The following is a 22,932-nucleotide window of genomic DNA, read 5'->3' on the forward strand; positions in this document are numbered from 1 at the left end:
AATCATCAAATGAGTTCAAAAGATCCATAAGGGCTGGATAATCTAAATTCAACTGCATGTACTAGCTCGCTGGAATGAGGGCTATCACGTTTGTCTAAACAAATGATCTTGACCTACCTACTCGGTCACATTAATCAGAAATGTCAAATATAATATACAATTATATAAAGGCCATATGATTGTTTATAACAAATGAATATCGATAATGAATTACTAATTAAACGTGTTATTTTTCACCCTAGTGAAAAAATATCAAATTGATTCTTGTCACTAGTAAAAGTAACGTTTTCTTATATTTTAACCAAAGAAAACTAAGAATACGTATTCAAAAAGCTTGAGATATGCGAGTTCGACTTTCTCCTTGATTGCGATTTCTTTAAAATCCAACGTCATAACTGAGTTATATTAATTAGCGCCCAAAAATGTAACGGCACTTTGACTTTCTAAAGCACTCCCGCGGTTTGTTACAAGGTCCGTTATTTTGACTATTGAAAATGAAATAAACATGATATTTAATTGTTCCCGTGGAATATGATTTCTATTTCACTCATGTGACCGAATACATGTTTACTGGGTGTTTTGCTTTGCTGGAAAATAGTTCTGAATTATAAAATGTTGCTCAATGGGAAACCCTCAATAAATAACATTCTGTCAGATCATCCATGTCTGTTTATACTATACTTCAGTTTGGTAACCATCAGGACCCATTGGCCTCTTGTTTATTACCCTAATTTTCCTTTTTCTGCTAGAAAAAAACAACACCAAAAGGTTCATTCATATGCAACGTACAAAAATCGACGAGTGTTTAATTGCCTTGTGAAAACTTATGTGTAAATTTATAGCAGCAGGTAACCATCTCTGCAATAATGAAATATTGTATACCGGGAACTTTTTGCCGCAGTTTCACTTTCGCTTTTTTTTTTTGTCTCTGTTATAAGAGCGAATTTATCGTTAATTGCGTACTGTAACATCAGTAAACAATACATCAAAACAGTGATAAAATGTGATGTGCGAAATTAACAATGGGCAAATGAGGATTTTACCGGCGTTGGGCCAAAGTTTCCGGATTTACAGACATGTACAATGCCTAAACATACATACTTCATCTCCAACAGTCATTTCGTTCATATAGTAGGATTATATCCTTTACCGATATTGAATATGGTTTACAGTTTGTTCTGCATAGAAAACTTACTTCTAACTCGGTATACAATTTGATGTGCTTCCTCCAGCACGGAATCAATATTTGCCCTGACCCTATCTACCCATGTTTTTATTACGGGATTTGATTCATAGAGTTTCTCCTCACAACATGTGATAAGCTGCATCAGCTCACAGACACAAAGAAGATCGGCGATGGATATATCGCTCCCACACAAAAACGGCTTATCGTCTTTCAGGAAGTAACTGGCAAGGTGAGAGACTGTCCCTCGTACCTGGTTCCTTTCATTCTCAACTAAGTGCCATTGTATCGGAGCCTTGTTCATTGTAGGTAATCTTACCTGTAAGATACAGAATAAACAAAGTTGGAATACAACACCTGTAAGTAAGAGATAAATGTACGCCACATAATATATTACTGGTGTATTGTCAGGTGAGGCTAAAACCTGTGGTTGTACCTTGGTAATTTGGCAATGCCTTAAAAAATTACATTTTATTACACAGCTTTTTTATGCTTTCAGGATTCCTCGATGTACAAATTGTTTTTAACTACTGCTGAAACAGATGGTAATTATGTACCACTCTTTAATTACATGAATTTCAAAAACTACAAGAGTACCGGGTATTTTCAAATTAATATTGTATAAAGTGTGCATTTCATCAAATGTGCAACAAATTAAAAGTGACCACTATGACTAACAAGGATACAGTAAAACGTACAACTGTTTTGATAGATGTTACGCATTGGTACCACTGCAAAAAGCTACCTATTTATCACTTCGTACCTAGATACTGTTAAGATGAAGGGAGAAGAGGAAATAACATGCCTATTGAATATATATACCCAAAGGTTCGGTTTGGTTGTATATTGTTTATAACGTCCTATTAACAGCTAAGGTCATTTAAGGACGTGCCTCCATCCATGTGTGTTGTGTAATTGGCGTGCATGTGTGTATGTGTGCCGGACACGGGGTATGTTAGCGTACTTGCCACCTTGTGATAGAGCGCATCTGATGCCTACTATATAGTGCTATCTCACTGAAATACCATGCCGATGGCATCCAACACAGCATTTCGCCCAGTCACATTATACTGACAACGGGTGATTATGCCGAATGTTAAGCAGAGAATAACAACCAACATTTTTAAGGACTTTGGTATGTAGAAGTAGAGAGAAAGACTGAGATCCCAAGTATTGTAATGGAGGGCATCAGGTTTTGGTCGCTTTAAAACAAATGCCCAATTCTGCCTGGGTTTCCCACTTTAGTTACCTCTTACAATACCCAAAGGGGTTCGTGAGCTACTTTTTGGTGTGAACTGGAAGTAGCGTACTTTACCAGGGAAGATATTATACTAGTATAAACTTTATTCATTTTTATGACAATTAAACAAGAAACTATATATTACTTTTACAAATTATTCTTTTTGGCCCGGAAGTTAGCGCGCAGGTCGTCTTAATGTAGAAGAAAACCGGAGTACCCGCAGAAAACTCAAGTCGTCGGGCAGGCGACCCAATACCTTTTCACGGACGATCAGGAAATCGAACCTCTCACTACCGTCTTGGTGAAAGGTGAGTCGCTATCCACTACGGCACCCAACCACCCAGGGAAGAGAATAATTGAGCGTAACGCAACTGATATGAAACGGGTTAAAATGGCCTCGGTTACAATAAGCATATACATCAGCATGACCTATTACTCCAATTACTTTTATCATTGTGACCTGTTAACGGTTTATTTACATGTCTATATATCTTGCTGTCATCTTATCGTCAGTGTACAGTACTAAGCAAATAACTCGTTACAAGTATGTGTTACGTTAGTGTATGTCTGTTTGATAGAAGTGTTCAGATCACATGGCCTACCAATGAAAAACATTTTTTTCTAGTGTTATTTATTTAAAAACAATTAGTTCTTGTTTGTTCATAAAAGATTGAAATGTCCATTTCTTGATAAAACAGCACACACATAGCTAAAATATCTTTATTTTGCGCTTAAACTTTTAAAAGAACATTTCTAATTCGTGTATATTTTTCAAGGCATGTTAATAGATGAATTTATTAATATTTCAACGGAAGTATATCTATATATGATTGGTTAAAAATATCCAATGTTGGGCCCTAGGGTCGTTTACCTGAATAAAAAGTTAGTGTTTGTTCGTGGTAGGGTTTTGAGACAAGGATTCGTAAAACGACCTTAATTAGATGTTCATATGATTCTTCCACCAAAAACCTTTCAGACACCACACTCACTTTCATTATCTCATTCATTTGAACTCTTCCAATTAAAATAATTGGAATATATTTTATTATGAAATTTCAGCGATGAATGGGTTAAACAAAAACCTACCAGTTCCCGGAATAATATAGTACAGTCATATCTGGTGTTCAAATGCTGATAACTCATGTACTCGTCTATTCTGGCCTGAGCCTTGAGGTCAGTCTGCGGGTACCAGTGGTCAGGCACGTTGTGTTTCACAGCCAAGTACTTCAAGATGGCCACACTTCAATGACAGAGATATCAAATAATTCTGGTGTCAACTCTTAAGTCTATTATACAAAAGTCACTTGTTTGTTTCTACAATGTATAAACATATCGTGTACTCACTTAGTGCGAAAAATACTATCATTAATTCAAGAATCTTGGACCGACGAAAAACGAAAATGGTTGATGAATTCTACCATCGGGTGAAAATAATGACGAAACAATATTACGTGATATATTAGTCCAAAACAAGCTGCTTCTGTAGTCGCAAAGGATGCATTGGAAATATTTTGCGTTGTAGTTATACCTTTACACACCGAATCTGAGCAAAATCTAAAAACAAAAATAGAGGGACCGTTTGCATCACCTTGGTGTACACCCATAAATGTGTCAAATAATAACATGTATTGATCAGCCGGCTTTGTTTGATAACTTTAGTTGATCAAGAAGAAGAATTTGATTAGAAGAACTGCAACAAAATCAATAAATCACGAACTTTGTTTTCGGGTCTTAATAATGCATCATGTATAATCGTGATCAACTACAGTGTAGCTTAAATTAAGTATCCACCACTGTTAAATACGTTTTGTTGTAGGGAGTTATCATTTTAATTACTAAAATGAATTTGGTTTATTAACTAAATGAATTCGTACCTCTCTGTGAGAATAAACCCGTCATCGTCTATAACAGGTACAACACACCATGGATTGATCTTCTTGAACCAGTCCGTGTAGTGTTCGTCTGTAATATTAGATACACATGTGAGGATGTGATATTTATTGGATTTAACCTACATTTACATGGCGGATGTCGTCGTTGAAGAAGGAAACGCTTACCCTTCCTCAATGCCTGGTCGTATCCGTCTTGTTTTCGTTAAAGGGTCTCCTACTTGTGAATATTTTTTTTGTTCACATTTGGCATTATTTTTCATCGATTTTGCGTTTGACCTATGGTTCTGTTGACACTTGTGGCGTTTTGTATGTAATATTGTCAGCGAGACGAAATTTGTTGAAAGGGAAGAATAATTATCCAAATCCAAATCCAAACAGTGGATCTTCTTAATGTAAGTAATTTAGTAATCTTAGTAATTTGCTTAAGATAAATGGTATGGTGATTACTATAAGTGAAAATAAAACAAACAAAAAACAAAACTCGTTTGCCGTTTGTTGTTAAATAACAAAACGTTTAATTTGAAGCTTATTGATATAGTAAATAAACGATAAAATACTTTTTTTGTCAAATGTCGCTATTTAAAATGTGTAAAATAGTGAGTTATTTTATTGGTGTTATTTTTTCCCCAATTAATACCACCAGTGAAATTAAACAACCTGTTATAGTTGTCAGGTACATGTGAGTAGTTAACCGACCTACTGTGAATCTGAAAACTATTTCGTCGTTAGTTCACTTATCTATGAAATGTTGTCATTTGTGACGCTGATAGAAAGTTTACGACCGGAAAACTAACCACAACGTTTTTTTCCCTTAAAAAATGACATATACATTGTAAATGATGATTAGCAGGGAATTATTTTAAAATCGGTAGGTAAAATACGTTTTTCATCAATGTATTGACTTTTGACTTAAGTCACAGCGTAGATACATGTAATTTTATGAAATGGACTTGTGTTCATCCACACAATTAAATCACGTGGCCACATCATAACAAAATCAGGATGAACGGCGTGCTCATGTTATCATGTACAGTATAAAGATCGAGTGTTAGCTTATATGACCAAAAATAGATAATTTCTATAACATTTGGTTATATATATATCAAGTGGTATAACACTATGTGAACTTATCTAAACATACATTGATCATTTCTATAACATTTGCTTTCATATACAAATGTATTTGTGTTTTGTGTGTGTAATATTGTCAGAAAAACGAAATTACCTGTCGTTAATCTAACAATACTTTAAACCACTAAGGTCAGAGATATTAGTGTAATTTAGTGTATAACTTACTTGAAACGTACTTGACCTAACGCCTCCAAGATGAAAAATTACATGTTTCCCAATTCAACTCATAGAAAAACATCAGTTGACCATAATTACATCACCAATATATTTATTTGGTAACATCAGTGATTTTATGCATTCACAGGAGAAAAATAAAATATAAAATTGTCTCGGCTTATATTAAGCTTACAAAGCATTATAAACAAATTAGTGTATGCGGTTCAAAAGATAGAACTCAAATTTGCTAGAGTTATATATTCAATACGTAATTAAGGGGAGGTAACTGTATATACGAAAAGCAAGCGTGCAGTGGGACAGAGGTCCTTGATGAGAAACAAATGAATGATCTATCGATTCCTCACCATTCCTTAATGCAACAGGTTTGGCTGTAAACGAAATGTTGTTGATCTGCAGAAAAATGTAGACAGCGCGTGACGGCTGGGACATCAAATCGTAGTAGAGGGTTAACGCCATGTTATCACTAGGCTAAACGAGGCTTGATAGGACAATGTTTACTATGTGTTTCTGACCTTATTTTTTATTAGTGGTTTCACGTATTGTTAGCTTAATGATAGGTAACTAAGATAAAACAGGAAGAAGTGTTTAATTCCTTTTCAGTTACTCGTTAAGGATATTATAGTAAATATAATATTCTGTCAGAAAAGGAGCTTTCATTTTTCATCTTGAATATGTTAGATCAAGTGTATAATTCACCTGACCTCACGTCTTCAAGATGCATGTTTTACGATAATTAGCCTTCGGCTACAATCTAACCGAGGAGATATGCGATAACATCAGCATAAGTTATAACTGGTTTTCTGTAATGGGCTATACTTTATGTTGTAGTATTGTACAACTGTATCATAGTGACTGTTTATCTTTGTTATCTGTTATGATATTTGATTGCTGATGTTTCAGTCTTAATAAAAGGGTCGGATTGTCATAAAAAAAATTACAAATTAATTTATCTGCACTGACGTTTATACTTCTTTGCTTATATATATATTAAATATGTCCAACGAACATTTCTTTGATCGGATCTAGTTACCATATACTGGATCGAAGTGTCGTTAATACTTATTTATGTTAATACAATACAGCGGAAGGATTAAAAAAACCTTATATAAATCACAAGAAAAACCCTATCATTGAGGTTTCATATTTTATTTAAAATTATTTACTGATCAGTTGTAACATATTTTTTTTTATTAAACAAGCAGGGTATTTGTTCAGTTCACTCCTTGCAGTAGTGGAAAAGTATATATAAAAATAGGGGGAATGAAAATGTAGTTATTTATATGCGCATTATTATTTACAAATAAGCGATATACAGGAAGCAATTCAAGAATTTTGAATACAAAATATATGTTCATTCACCCATAGGGAACTAGATTCCGGATTGTACTAGGATTTCTAAAGCGTGAATAAAATAGCACAAAAACATATGCTAATATCAAGAACCTGTTATCAACTTCTTGATTTGCAATATATATCAAGTATCAAATCTCTGTATATAGCGCAGCATAAAATCCGATTTTCTAAGAAAATTACACTCTACTTATCAAAGAAAAACGTAAAATTTGGGCAATGGTAGGTGACAGGAAACACGAGGCATGTCACAAAGTGGGTGTGTCAAGGTAAAATAAGATCCTTGAATCTGTATGAAGGAGAGATGAGGCCCAATTTTATTTCGCGGCACTGAACATTCCGTATAGTTTTTCTTATACAAAATTGGGCAAACATTGCTGACATGGTGTATGATAATTGCCCCCAGAAAAGTGATGCGGAGACATCCAACATCCGACATCCACTTCGGATAGTCAATGTCAACTCTTTTGAACCCTATAGCATATTGAATGTTGGTCAAGGTAGTTTATTTAAAAAAACATTGAAAGCCCTTTAACCCCTAATGATATACGGGAAATGACGTTTTTATCCTAGGCGGCCTGATTCAACATATATGGAAAAAACTAGTATGAAGAATAGAACAAATATTAACATATGTTATTCAAGATCACTTTCTAATCAAATTCCATATCTTCCAGGATGCAGTTTAAATGTCTAATATCATAACATTGAACCTCATGCTTCATAAAAAGAAGATATGTAACATCGGAAGACTCGTCACGGCTTACGTTTACAGACACCTCATGGAATGAGCGTTTCTAAAATGTTTGAACGTGAATACTCCCTACTTTTGTCGCCAGTTTATATCTGAATAAATGTAATTGTTGAAAATATAATCCATATCCAACCATTTTTTTTTTTTTTTTGCATTTGAATAATTAGTTATTGCATTTTCAAAGACCTGTACTGCTTAAAGGTTGCAAAATATTCCAAAAACGAAGTGAATCTAAAGAAAACTGACACAGGTAGTAAAACGCTATATGCCAAACTCAACACTCCCTTTGAAAACTGCTCTTGTTTCAATACTCGTGTACTTTGAAATTCCTCGAGGATAAATCTATCACTAATCCAGAAGATAAAGTTGCCCACGAAGATAAAAATCAGTACTGAATCAAGCAGAGTAATCTGTGAGCGTGCGCAAGATTTTCTACATCGATTAGCGTGAAGTAGGAACACAACTTGAAGATAGTCCTGGAATATTGATAATATGCTTGTGCACAGAAGACAACCAGAAAAGACATCTGAAGAGATGCTACCTGCAATGGCCTCACAAATGTGCAACATGATCATACAACATGCAGACAACAAATACACATATTCACGGGTCTTGAATGGTTTTGGTGAATCCTCAGGAGAACAGTAATACTCCAAGCAAACAAATCCTACCAAGTTCACTATTATAAGCAGAATTTTCCATATCAATTCGTAAATCTCTGTAAAGTTTTGAAGTCGTACATTATTTTCACACACTCCTTTGGCAGCAATGCTAATGAGATGTCCGATCCCTATGGCAAAACTCACAGTCAAAGTAAAGATCTGCCACAAGTTACGTCTGCCTCTATTTTCAGAATGTTCAGGGACTATTTCTGTAACGTCTTGAAGAAGATGCGTGCTCTCTGAATCCTGTATGTCGCTTATTTCAGTATATGGTATATCATTATGAAGATGGTGCACTTTGGCGGGCGACCATATTTCAAGAATTATTGTAGTTGACAAAAGGCAGAACTCTGTAGAAGTTGGGGAAAGGATTATGTTTGATATCTGAAGAAAATCAGACACTGTACTGTTATTGTCTAAACAAGATGTAATGTTGAGTTCATGGTTGACCTCAAAGTAAGTCGAAAATATGCTATCTTTACTTATTATGATGTGAAATAGAACCGACATATTTACTGCAAGCAACATGAGCATAGAGTAATGAACTATTGAAGAATTTCTCAGTTTGTATGTGGAAAAGTAAGTAATGAAAATCGTTTCAGTACATAAACCTACAGGTAACATAGTAGTGTAAAATAAAATCGAGTTCCAATAAAATTCCCGGGTGTTGCTAATTGAACAATCGATCTCTTTGTCTATGAGAAATGAACAACGAAATCCTGATGCAAGGCCGAAAATCCATAAAAATATGACCTGAAGTTTTGACTTATTTGCGTTCTGTCTTACAACGACATATTGAAGGCCATGTTTATGAGCCAAATAGCCAACAATGAAACATCCCAGCGTACCACACGCTATGAGTGCTGCCAGGAGAACCATGACGATTCCCAGCCGAACATCTGCGCTTGCTTGTATCTCCTGACTAGCAGTAAATACTATAATAATTGAAATGACGACCAGGAACAGAACTCGGGACGAGATGGTACAGTCATAATACCGGGATCCATTCTGTCTTCTACGGTAATTTCCGGCCATAAAAGGTAGCAGCAACACTGATTTCAATAGCTTTGCGCAAAAGGAATCCATTGGATACAAAATCTAGGATCAAGAAAAAGAAAATTTCAATGTGTATTCATATTATCTTTTTTTAGACAAACTCTACATTATGTTAAAAATTTAAAACATGCGCCAGAAGATAAAGATCATAATAAAGAAATTTGTATTAAATTCGCACCCAAGATTTTGGATTAGGACTAAGGGTAGGTATAGTCATTTTCTATTTGGAAACAATGATTATTGATTATGTCATTAAGTAAACTCTTATAAATATATATGTTCATACTAGATTTTGCAATATGTCATAAATGACAACACACTTTAAATTCTAATTTTGTAATTTCTTGAATAAAATATTTTAATTCAATGATATTCTGCATTCAATGCCCATTACTACAACTTACTAAATACTTTAACTTGTGAACTTATTTTAAGTTATGTCACTTAAACGGATTTTATTCGTCAATCTTATACAGTGATTCGAAGGACTTTTTCTGGAAAAAAACATGATTTACAGATTTTTACTTCATTTCAATTGATGAACTTGAGTCAAATTTACAAAAACGCCCTATATTTAAAACTATATTAAGAATCCATGAATTAAAGAAAAATTGCATAAATACATAATTTAAAATATTATATACAGAGTAATAAAACTTAATTGATATACAGGAACGAATGTTTCCATTCTTTTAAAATTATGCATTTAAATGATGGGAATAAGGAAGATGTCTGAACTATTGCAGCACTTGTACTTTTTCTGATATAATTCTTAGGACTGCGGTAAGTATGAGTTTTTGTTTTGTTTTTGTTTTATTTTTTTTTCTTCAAAAAAACCCCCCAACATTATTATTATTATTTTATTCTTAACGGCCCATTAACTCATAAATGGTCATTAGGGTTAAAAACAGTAGACAAAACATGTTAAAGGAAAAAACATCAAACGAACGAGACCTCTCGAGATAACTCCGAGGTCAATGTCATATGTTCAAGGTCAGGTCACATTAGAAAATATTTTTTCATACTATATGGGAATTAGACTTTGGAAAAATACGGGAAATAGACTTATTTAAAAAAAAAAAAAAGCTTAATTCACAGTCCTCGACACCATAGCCTTCACTGCATGTTTATACACACAGAAACTCAATTATTGCATTTATTACTATAATTCCGGTTCTAACTATAATGTCAGCGTGCGTGCATGTTATGTATTTTTCTATTGTTAGTTGCGTTCCTGACTACAAGATATTAGTAGCATCACAGTAAATCATACACAAAGAGTAAACTCCATATATAACTAGATCGGTTGTTACACTAAATGTACATCCCCAACAAAACCTTCCTTGTCTAAATACATTATTTTTTGTGCCTGAAACAATGAGATCGCTTAAAAAGAGATATTGTGTATTCAAGACGATTTCCAATTCTCTGAGCGCATAATCCAGCCAAATGTACCCACATGCATGTATAACGAGGTGTTACTCTTACAGGTAGAGATTCACATAGCACCCGAACCTGTTACTATTCATAGCCACAAGTAATTGTAGAAGATCAGTCATGTGTGTAATGTAAGTATGTGTGTGAAAATGAGTAGGGTTTACCGATACTGAATTTACTAGTCATTGCTTTAACTCCGAAAAAACCGAAAGCTGTTTCCTCAGAGGCAAAATTCAACATCATCAATTGAAGTTGAAAAGGGATCTTAGTGCTGTAAAACTACATTATAGGGAACTTACTCATGTATAACTACATTATAGGGATATAAGTCCTTTATACGGGTAAGCCTCCAGTACGCAGAGTTATATCTTAAAAATCTGAAGGTATGAAGTAGCATACACGGATAACTCGTATAGAATTCAAATAAACATTAACTTAGACAGACTATTCACGTGGTTAACAACAATTTCAATTTCAAGAACGATTCTAAAAGCCGAAGCGGAGAGACTCGCCGAAAGTTTGGTATTAACTTTTCTGCTTCAATAAGTTTTATTGAAAAACATCAGATAAAGGAAACATATTGTTATTAAAAATGCGTGTGATAAAAGAGGAATTGATGATGAAATGAAAACAAAATGAATTAATGAGGAACTACCAAAATTGACAAAACATTACGAGCCACATGACATTTACAAAGTGTATGGAACTATATGTATATTGTTAAGTCCTGGCGTAAAAATTTAATAATAAAAAACAAAAACAGTGGCATCGTCTCTAGGCATTTCACTTTTTGGGGGAGACTGAACAACTCATTTAAACGATTATTTAAACTGTTTATTGTCAATTCTTAACCGTATGTTTGTTAAGCTGTAAATTCCTGGAAAGATCTCAGATAAATAGTCAGGAAACAATTATACTGTTTTTGTGTTGTTGTTTTTTTAAAATTAAATTTTTCAGTATATTTTTTGTATTCTAATCAGCACGCGCAGTCGTTTGTATTCTTTCAATAATTGATACCCTGCCTTTATTTACCTAATTGAAATTGATATTGTAGGTGTCCGATCAATTTGTAACATTTTTAACTATATTAATATAAATCTATAATCCAAAACCATCAAAAGTCCTTGGTTTGGTAAGTTCATTGAAAAGAAGTATAAACACTTTCTGAGCAGCTCAAAGAAGAGGCGAGAGATGATTGATGATTGCACTTTTGAAATTTAGTTATAGAGACAGTAAGCCAAATATATACTACACTGCATCATACAGTTTTGTCGTCACTCTAGGACAGGTAAATAGTGCTAAAGGAAAAACATTGGAAATCCAAACTGTCTCACTTGCTGTACAAACAATGTTGCAGGTTGGTAAAACCCATTTATTTATGAATATTAAAATTTAGAGGAGTACTGATCAATTTCGAATTAAATCAATAGTGCTAGAGAGATGCTCAAAAACCGTTTGTTTTTCTTTTCGTTATATACATGCACGAGTACTCACCTGTAGCTGGATTAGCCTTGAACGTGATGTCGCCGAAAAAGCTCGTATGTGAAAACTATAACTCTCGCCGACGCGCACCACACTTTATACCAACAACCAGGAAGTTCCTTATTGTTAATTTATACCTCATATATGAAGATCATTGTGTTACTTGAGAATCGTGTTTTTAATTTTGTCATAGCGTCAATTTACATGTAATGTAGTCAGCAGAAAAGAAAAAAGACATGGTGAACTTGTGTTTTGGATAGAGATACAATCAGATACTACAGAATGCTAGGGGATTCCTAAAACACGTGTCTTCAGAAGAGGAAGAAGAAATAGACTGGATGCATATGATCGTCCACCTTTCTGACAATCTATTTTATAAACTTTCTAAGATAGCAAATGGTTATTAGATACGCGGTGTTAAGGAACCAACTAACCAGGAAAAATAATGCTTTCAATAATAAAGCTACAAATTGCTACATCATGTTTGTTATGGTACATCAAGTTAACCGAAAAAAAGAGGGGTGTCTATTTCAATTCTTCAGTGAGTCATTACCATGTGCTGCTTGTTTCTATTCTTTACGTCACCATGACATATGACTTCCCTCTTTGATCAAGCATTCCCTGCATAGGAACACGAGACAGTGAGTGAAAAAAAATGTCAAAATATTTTAGATTGGTTAGGTGATCTAAAGGAAGTAACAAATAAAAGCATTCTATTCGATAATATGCTTCACGGAATCATCATTGTACAGGTAGGTCGGTGCTGTCTTGTTTAAAATAACTAAAATTGGACTATCTTTTTACATTTTTGTTGACTCATCTTCAACCTAGCTTTTTATAAATTTGTGCTCTGGTTGACATAGACATACCCATGCACTTAAGTTTGATCTACAAGACTTATTATCGGGAGGTGAACAAGTTTTACCTTTTTCAACTGTAGCACCTCATTTTTTATACAGGGATTAATTGATCACTAAAGCAACATTTATTTCATAATGACGTAAGCCTTAATTTCATTTTTGCATAGAATCTAAAAAGCATATCTACCAAGAAGCGTATACTGTATAACATGAAATGTTCGTTGTGTATAAACATTCGTGGTTTTCTTGGTTGCTGTTGAACCATGAATATAAATACAACGAATTTTTGAATGATATACGTATCTACTGTTGGTTGATATAGGTTTTCTACGAAAGTTTGTACCACGAAAATATCTAAATAGCTTCAAACCACGAATGAAAATACCCACGAACATTTCGTGTTCTACAGTATGTTAAACCTATGTACCACCAAGGCAACAAAAATACCGTCCTTACTCCTGTATAAATCATAGTATAATTTTACATGTACACATAAGTTTCCGTTATCAGAGAGCCAACTTTGTCGTCAACAAATTTGTATACAGAAATTTTATCTCAATACAACACATGTAAAATTGCGTTAGGATCACGACAACTTTTGTTAAAAGAATAATATAATCAGCGTTTGATTTGTTTTGTTTGTGTTTTACGTCCTCTTAACATCTAGAGACTTTTAAAGACGACATTAAATGATGCCGTAAAGCTGTTATACCCGGAGAAAATTTACCAACCTGCGCCCAGATACTGTTGACTACCCGACGTAAACCTCAAATCTGCGACCCAGTTGTGTAGGGCTGGTGATCGTAGACGGTCGGATATCTTAAGCATTCGGGCCCCCATGATTAAAGTTATTTGGGACAGTTTCGAATACAAGTCAATGAGCTGATGAAAGAGTGTATTACATGATAAAATTAATTAAATGTTTGCTTGGGAAAGAAATGATTTTCGCGTTAACACTTTAAGCTACCATTGTATAAATATTGATCGACAGGTCAAAGGTAAGGGTACTACAAACAGTAACGCTATATAGCATTATACTTCTTTGTGTACATAAAGTCGGCTCCCCTGAGAATATTCACTATCAGGAAGTTGCTTAAGGTCGAATGAGTGTATTGATAAACGGAAATAGGAAGTACATCCCATGTTGAAAATCCAATGTAGGGAGACAGTATCACAATTTTTGCATATTATAATGAGTCTAGAGTTGTGATGAATATTGTATGTTTATCATTGACAGAACAGTGTGTTCTCTCAATATTAAAGTATTTCTAAGCAATCCAGGCATTAAATGGGTTGTTTTTGATCAATGAGTCACATGTGTCCATTTTTTGGTACTTCAGGAAACCGGCTATCTATTTCACTACTGTGAAGTTTTTCAAGAAAGATACCTCTCACATGCAATTCCTATGTGTATATGGTTTTATTATAAATATCAATTTTTAATCTTTTATAGATAATTTATTTAACACAAAGTCAGCATTTATGACATTTATATACATTAATGCAATACTTATCTATGGCAGTATTTCAAAGATATATAACTACAAAATTTGAAGAAATTCTACCATGAAATGGTGACACAAACCTATTACCTTAAGTATCTACTAAGGATATATCAAAAACACATAGTACAGTGGATCACGGTATGTTCAATAAATAAACAATGCATTCATAATTCAGTTGATGAGATAGACGCGTTAATAAATTGACAGATGGAGGTCATTTGACTAAAATTTCGACAGCTACAAATGATTTCTTCATGCCAAAAGTAATTGTGTAAAAATAACTCTTTAACGCTTGAAAAAAAACAATACTGTTAAAGATCTATTAAAATGTGTAATAATGCCAAGAATATACCGGAATCTATCTTTAAACTAAGTTTATGAACACTGTTGTATGTGGAACAAGGACAGGAGAATAAGAACGACAGGAGGCACGGTAGTCTAGTGGTAGACTCGTGACCTAAGGGTTGCGGGTTCGAGTCATGGCACGGCACTGCACGTGCTGTATCTTTAAGCAAGATACTTTACTCTGCTTGTTCCAGTCTACTCAGCTGTAAATAAGTACGTGGTTAGGCAGTGCAAGAATTGTAGAATGCTAGCCGTGAGCGCCGAAATGGCAGCACCGGCTGTATGCTCCCCAGGGAGTTGAGAAAGATATTGGCTGGTTGGAAAGGCCCTATCTCTTTGAGACGACCTACGAACTAAGTTGTGATATTGTCTATTATATAATTATTATAAAAAACATATTTTATCCGCAATCGATTAAATTAAGACAATACATAAACAAAGGGAAGATAAATACGGAGACGCCTCAAAAAAATACACCATCGACGACACTCTTCATGTAAATCTAGGTCGAATCCATGTAAAGCAACGTTCTCAAATAGAAAGCCAGTCTTATGCCAACGAAACAAGGCACACTAATGAGTATTAGATATATAAAATAATCGATATCATTTTGCATAAGGAAAATTAATATTTCTCAATGATTTTCGGAAGAAGTCCATTAATATCAATCGTCTGCGAAATGTAAATACCCGAGATGGGGTAGGCAAGAATGTTACTATCAAGAAAATAAAAGTTTAAAATCGGAGAACAAATCGAAATTGTCACGCTTATCATACAGCTTAGTAAGAACCCGTCCCTGTTGATCATGTTATAAGTTTAGATCGAAGTAAGGTTTATTCAAGGACAACAATTGTCACGTCTTTCATTTATTGTTGTTGATCTTCAGAAAGATATAGACAGAGCGTGAAGGCTCGGACATCAAATCGTAGTAGAGGGTTAACGCCATTTTATCACAAGGCTAAACGAGGCTTGAGAGGACAATGTTTACTATATGTTTCTGACCTGAGTGATTAAACGTGTGGTTAACTTAGCGACAGGTTACTAAGAAAAAACAGTAAGAAGTGTTTAATTCCTTTTCAGTTACTCGCCCCATGTTAAATTATAGAAAATGTGATTTTCTACCAGAAAGCGAGTTTTTATGTTTCCCCTTAAATATGTTAAATCAAGTGTATAGCTTTCTTGACCTCACGTCTTCAAGATGCTTCTTTTTTTTTTTACTATAGTCAGCCTTCGGCTATAATCTAACCGAGGAGATATGCGATCAGCATATTACATAAGTTATAACTCGTTTTCTGTTTATTATGTATGTTCTAGTTACCATACTGAATCGAAGTGTCGTTATTGCTTATTCATGTTGATACAATACAGTGGAAAGATTCAGAATAAAAACCCTAATATAAATCACAAGAAAAGCCCAATCATTGAGGTTTCATATTTTATTTCAAAATTATTTACTGATCAGATGTAACATAAAAAAAGTATTAAACAAGCAGGGTTTTTTCAGTTCACTCCTTGCAGTCGTCGAAAAGTATATAAAAAAGGAGAAATGAAAATGTAGTTATGTATATGTGTATTATTAATTACAAATAAGCGATATACGATAAGAAAATAAAGCATGTTGCATACAAAACATCTCTTCATTCACCCAAAGGGAACGAGATTCCATATTGTGCAAGGTCTTTCAAAGTGCGTCTCAAATAGCATAAAAACATATCCTAGTATCAAGTACCTGCCATTAACTTCTCAATTTGCAATACATAAAGTATCAAATCTGTGTATATAGCGTAAGATTGGGCAATGGTAGGTGACAGGAAACACAAGGCACGTCACAGACTGTGCGTGTCCAGGTAAACTAAGGACCTTGCATCTGTATAAAAGAGAGAGGAGACACACTTTTATTACGCGGCACTGCTTCTTCCCTCGAATTCTACTAATAAAAAAATGGGCAAAAATTGCTGACATGAATGATCTTTGCCCGAGAAAAAACATGCACGGCCGAGGCTAATAATAGCTGACCTCCTTTACACCAAATAGCAAGTTATATATTGATCAAGGCAGTTTATTTTAACAAAATTGAAGCCCCTAAAATCTCTACGGGAAATGACGGTAATGTCCTTGGTGGCATGGTTCAACTCAAATGAAAACAACTCGTATGAAGAATTGAACACATTTTAACATACGTGATTCAAAATCACTTCTTAATCAACATCACGATGTAGTTTAAATGTCTAATATCATAACTATGAACCTCATGGTTCATAAAAAGATATCGTAAGATATGTAACATCGGAAGACTCGTCACGGCTTACGTTCACAGACACCTCATGTAATACGTAAATACTCCCTCCCTTGGTCGCCAGTATATATCTGAATAAATGTAATTGGGGAAACTATAATAAATATCCAACAAATGCTTTTGACATTTTAAATAATTGGCAGTTGCATTGTCTAAGACTTGTACTGCTGAAAAGTTGCAAAATATTCCAAAAACGAAAAGAATCTAAAGAAAACTGACACAGGTAGTAATATTGTGTATGCCAAACTCAACACTCCCTTGGAAAATTGCTCTTGTTTCAATACTCGTGTACTTTGATATTCCGATAGGAGAAAACTATCACCAATCCAGGAGATAAAGTTGCTCACGGTGATAACAATCAGGACAATCAAGCAGATCAATCTGTGAGCGTGCGCAAGATTTTCTACATCGATTAGCGTGAAGTAGGAACACAACTTGAAGATAGTCCTGGAATATTGATAATATGCTTGTGTACAGAAGAAAACCAGAAAACTCATCTGAAAAGATGCTTCCTGCAAGGGCCTCACAAATGTGCAACATGATCATACAACATGCAGACAATAAATACACATATTCACGGGTCTTGAATGGTTTTGGTGAATCCTCAGGAGAACAGTAATACTCCAAGCAAACAAATCCTACCACATTCACAATTAGAAACAGAATTTTACACGTTAATTCGTAAATCTCTGCAACGTTATGAAGTGGTTCGACATTCCCTTTATACATTGATATGGCAGCAATGAAAATAAGATGTCCGAGTCCTAAGGCTAAGCTCAAAGTCAAAGTAATAATCTGGCACAAGGTACGTCTGTCTCTATTTTCAGAATGTTCAGGGACGATTTCTGTAACGTCTTGAAGAAGATGCGTGCTCTCTGAATCCTGTGTGTCGCTCATTTCAGTATATGGTATATCATTATGAAGACGGTGCACTTTGGCAGGCGACCATATTTCAAGAATTATTGTAGTCGACAAAAGGCAGAACTCTGTAGAAGTTGGGGAAAGAGTTTTGTTTGATTTCTCAATCAAATCAGACATTGTACTGTTATTGGCTAAACAAGATGTAATGTTGAGTTCATGGTTGATTTCAATGTAAGACGAAAATGTACTATCCTTGCATATTAAGATGTAAAATAGAACTGACATATTTCCGGCAAGCACCATGAGCATAGCGGAATGAACTATTGCAGAATTTCTCAGTTTGTATGTGAAAAAGTAAGTAATGAAAATCGTTTCAGTAAATAAACCTACAGGTAAAATAATAGTGTAAAATATAATCGAATTCCAATAAAATCCCCCGGTGTTGTTAATTGAACACTCGATTTCTTTGCCTATAAGAAATGAACAACGAAATCCTGATGCAAGGCCGAAAATCCATAAAAATATGACCTGAAGTTTTGACTTATTTGCGTTCTGTCTTACAACGACATGTTGAAGGCCATGTTTATGAGCCAAATAGCCAATAATGAAACATCCCAGCGTACCACACGCTATGAGTGCTGCCAGTAGAACCATGACGATTCCAAGCCGAACATCTGCGCTTGCTTGTATCTCCTGACTAGCAGTAAATACTATGATAATTGCAATGACGACCAGGTACAGAACTCTGGACGAGATGGTACAGTCATAATACCGGGATCCATTTTGTCTTCTACGGTAATTTCCGGCCATAAAAGGTAGCAGCAACACTGATTTCAATAGCTTGGCGCAAAAGGAATCCATTGGATGTAAAATCTAGGATAAAGAAAAAGAAAATTGCAATGTGTATTTAATATTATCTATTTTACTGACAAACTCTGCAACTGTTCGTTAACTACAAACTGAATAAGAATAATAAATTATGTTGAATATCAAAATTAAGCGCCTGAAGGTGAAAATCATAATAACGAAATGTGTACTAAATTCGCACCCAAGATTTCGGATTAGGACAAAGGGTAGATATAGTCATTTTCTATTTGGAAACAATGATGATGTCGTTAAGCTACCTCTTATAAACATATATATGTTCATACTAGATTTTTCAATATGTCATAGATGACAACACACTTAGTATTCTAATTTTGTAACTTCTTGAATAATATATTTTTAATTCAATGATATTCTTCATTCAAGGCCCTTTACTCCAACTTACTGAATATTTTAATTTGGGAACCTGTTTTTAGTTATGTCGATTGAACTGATTTTATAGGTCAATGTTTTACAGTGATTTGAAGGGCTTTTTTTCTGGAATATAAACATCATTTACTGATTTTTACTTGATTGTAAATTATAAACTTGAGCCGTTCCATAGTCAAATTTACAAAAACGACTAATATTCAAAATGATAATAAGAATCCATGAATTAAAAAAACATGTTAAAGGAAAAAAAACATTAAACGAACGAAAAAGGTATAAGACAAACGTCATATTGAATAAATTGTAAAAGTGGCTATGATTTAGTTATATCTTTTTGAACAGACCGACGGTTTTTAGATACTTTAGAATTGTAGATATAATGACTTTTTAGAGAAGTGATTTGAGATCTGTTAATTAAGACTTGGACTGTTTTTGTATGGTATTTATTATCTATTTGAATGACACAGCTTTGTAAGCAAACAAAATAATGCGCGCATAGGTCATAAATACCATACAAAAACAGTTCAATACTTATATTTACGTTTTCTCTGCCCCTTATGTTCTTTTTTAACTAAAAAATTATATTTAAAAATTAAAATTTAATTCCACAATTCAGTATCAATACAATTGCGTATGATATGTCTATAGGGTGATTTAAGTTTATCAATAGAACTTTGAGCTGAAAGTTAGATTTGAAATTGTTTCGATTTTTCCCCGGAACAAATTTCGCACATGGATACATGCAGTGAACACCGTAAATTCCACCTTGCCCTCCACGAGGGAGTTATTTTGGAAGTTAATTCGAACTTTTCTCTTTGCTCATTTTGTGAAGAACCCAGACGTGAATTTATTTGTTGATTGTATGGGAATCTGAATACGGTCGGTAGATTCTATAACAGCCTCGTTATTTGAAATGGCGTCAGGACCTGAGGGAATCATGGCTGCGAAACGCTTGAAACTGATAGCGTTTGCAGTAAGTGATCTTGCGACGGAGCACAGGGGTTCGTTACAAATGTCTGAAATGTTTATGCGTCTGTAACATATGTGTCAGTAGGTCTATAGAATATGTGTATTTAAGACATTTGTAACGAACCAATGTTGATCAGTGCAGTGTAACAGACGATATTTCTGATAAATTGCATTAGCGTTAAAATTATTTCCATTGCCGGCATTGGTAATTCCAACTGATGTGCATTTTGTACGATATTGCAGACCTTGGTCTTGTTTTTGTTGTAATAATAAAAGTGTTTTTTATTTTATTTTTTATTTTGCACATAACTTTACAATTGCATTGTCAAGTCTCACAATGCCCAGCGATATTTCAACAGCCGTCATGTTTATTTACATTGGATACTGTAGTTCCGGTCAGTGTTGTATCAATACGCTAAGAAGTGTGTCTCGTGCTGCATGGTAATTAAAGTCCTATCAACGACACTGGCTATATAGTAAAAATGCCATGCAAATGTAAATATATTATCATAATGAAAATATCTTTAACAAGTGTTTCACTGTAAATGGTTCGTGGCATGCTATGCATTAAGGCGGGTTCTCGCTTTTCAATAATTGGTTATGATGGAATGACCAATCCGGAGACGGGAACGGACAACCTCGTCTAGGCGCGGTTTTCTCTTTAGCTTGGATACCATTCACCGATTTTCGGTTTGACACAGTGTTATTTATTGTCTACGCATTTATTCACATTATTTTGCCTTTAATCTTACAAAATTTGTTATAAACGGTTTAAAATCTGTTGTGTTTTTTTTTAAATGTAGTTAAAAATCAGCAGGTGGTAGCATTGTAAATTGGAAGTTTTCATTTATGATCTGGAGAACACAAAACACAAATATCCTCTAATATGAATACTATTATTATTATCGTTATAAATGCTGAAATACTTAAATATGTATTACAATTTATAATATTCTGCGCGTTTAAGGGACTTTACTTCATATTCAGGAACTAAAACACGGGTAAGATAAATAAATGAAGAAGGATATCATTTTACAATATTATCTGCCTATTTTAACTGGTTATGCGGAACAAGCGTTTGGATCACAATAAAGAAAGGGGCAAAGGTCAATCCAGACGGAACTAATCACAATTCATTCTTATTTTGGAATCTGGTTTTAGTTGTATTATTAAATATCTAGTGTTCCTTTCATACCAGTTTTTAGACGCCCACTTCAGGCGAAGTCTATATATATGTTGGACTGTCCGTCCGTCCTCTTGAAATCAACCTTAGTTTTGTTCAAAAGTTCCTGTTTAATTTTCAATAAAATTTTGTGAAATATTACACAAGTTTTACGGCCATTAAACACTGACCCCGTTCAAGGTCAAGGGCAACTCCTTAGGTAAAGGTCTCACCAATATTATCTTTTTCTGTTAATGGAGAAACTGAAAATTTCGCTTCTTCGCAACCAAACTTTACGATACAACGCACATTATCTCGTGACATTGATCTCTCGAGATCACTCCAAAATCAATATCACATGTTCAAGGTCAGGTCACATTTGAAAAATAATTTTACAAAATATATAAGAAAAAGACTTATTTAAAAAAAAAAACAGCTTACTTCACAGTCCTCGACACCATAGCCTTCACTGCATGTTTGTACACACAGAAACTCAACTATTGCATTTATTACTATAATTCCGGTTCTAATTATAATGTCAGCGGGCGTGCGTGTTATGTACTTTTACTTTTGTCAGTTGCGTACCTGACTACAATATGTAAGTTGCATCACTGTAAATCGTATATATAGAATAAACTCTTTTTATAACGAAATCGGTTATCACACTTCATAAGCGAAACATCGAATGTAACGAGATCGGTTGTTACACTAAATGTACGAAACACCGAATGTAACGAGATCGGTTGTTACACTAAATGTACGAAACATCGAATGTAATGAGATCGGTTGTTACTCTAAATGTACGAAACATCGAATGTAACGAGATCGGTTGTTATACTAAATGTACGAAACATCGAACATAACGAGATCGGTTATTACACTAAATGTACAAGACGTCGAATATAACGAAATCAGTTGTTACACTAAATGTACGAAACATCGAATATAACGAAATCAGTTGTTACACTAAATGTACAAGACGTCGAATGTAACGAGATCGGTTGTTACACTAAATGTACGAAATATCGAATGTAACGAGATCGGTTGTTACACTAAATGTACGAAACATCGAATGTAACGAGATCGGTTGTTACACTAAATGTACGAGACATCGAATATAACGAGATCGGTTATAACACTAAATGTACAAGACGTCGAATGTAACGAGATCGGTTGTTACACTAAATGTGCGAGATATCGAATGTAACGAGATAGGTTATTACACTAAATGTACGAAACATTGAATGTAACTAGATCGGTTGTTACACTAAATGTAGGAGACATCGAATATAACGAGATCGGTTGTTACACTAAAT

The 22,932-nt window shown here is 34.2% G+C and overlaps 1 protein-coding gene across 1 annotated transcript; it reads right to left on the reverse strand.

Moving 5' to 3' along the window:
- Positions 1–786: 786 nt before the first annotated feature.
- On the reverse strand, positions 787–12,433 carry LOC110460129 (glutathione S-transferase theta-3-like). The gene is made up of 5 exons (XM_021512864.1): positions 12,377–12,433; positions 5,968–9,487; positions 4,298–4,385; positions 3,510–3,663; positions 787–1,502 (listed from the first exon to the last, which is right to left on the reverse strand). Exons 2-5 carry the CDS (start codon positions 6,077–6,079, stop codon positions 1,167–1,169), a joined length of 690 nt encoding a protein of 229 aa, XP_021368539.1. The 5' UTR covers positions 6,080–9,487; positions 12,377–12,433; the 3' UTR covers positions 787–1,166.
- Positions 12,434–22,932: the final 10,499 nt, after the last annotated feature.

The sequence above is a fragment of the Mizuhopecten yessoensis genome, unplaced genomic scaffold (assembly GCF_002113885.1).
Source record: "Mizuhopecten yessoensis strain PY_sf001 unplaced genomic scaffold, ASM211388v2 scaffold10327, whole genome shotgun sequence".
Lineage (NCBI taxonomy): Eukaryota > Metazoa > Mollusca > Bivalvia > Pectinida > Pectinidae > Mizuhopecten > Mizuhopecten yessoensis.

Excerpts from the sequence above, each read along its gene's own strand:
- LOC110460129 (XM_021512864.1), bottom strand. The coding sequence starts at position 6,079 with ATGGCGTTAACCCTCTACTACGATTTGATGTCCCAGCCGTCACGCGCT. Across the intron at positions 3,664-4,297 it reads GGGTTTATTCTCACAGAGAG|TGTGGCCATCTTGAAGTACT; the intron begins GTACGAATTCAT and ends CTGTCATTGAAG. Across the intron at positions 1,503-3,509 it reads CTATATTATTCCGGGAACTG|GTAAGATTACCTACAATGAA; the intron begins GTAGGTTTTTGT and ends TGTATCTTACAG.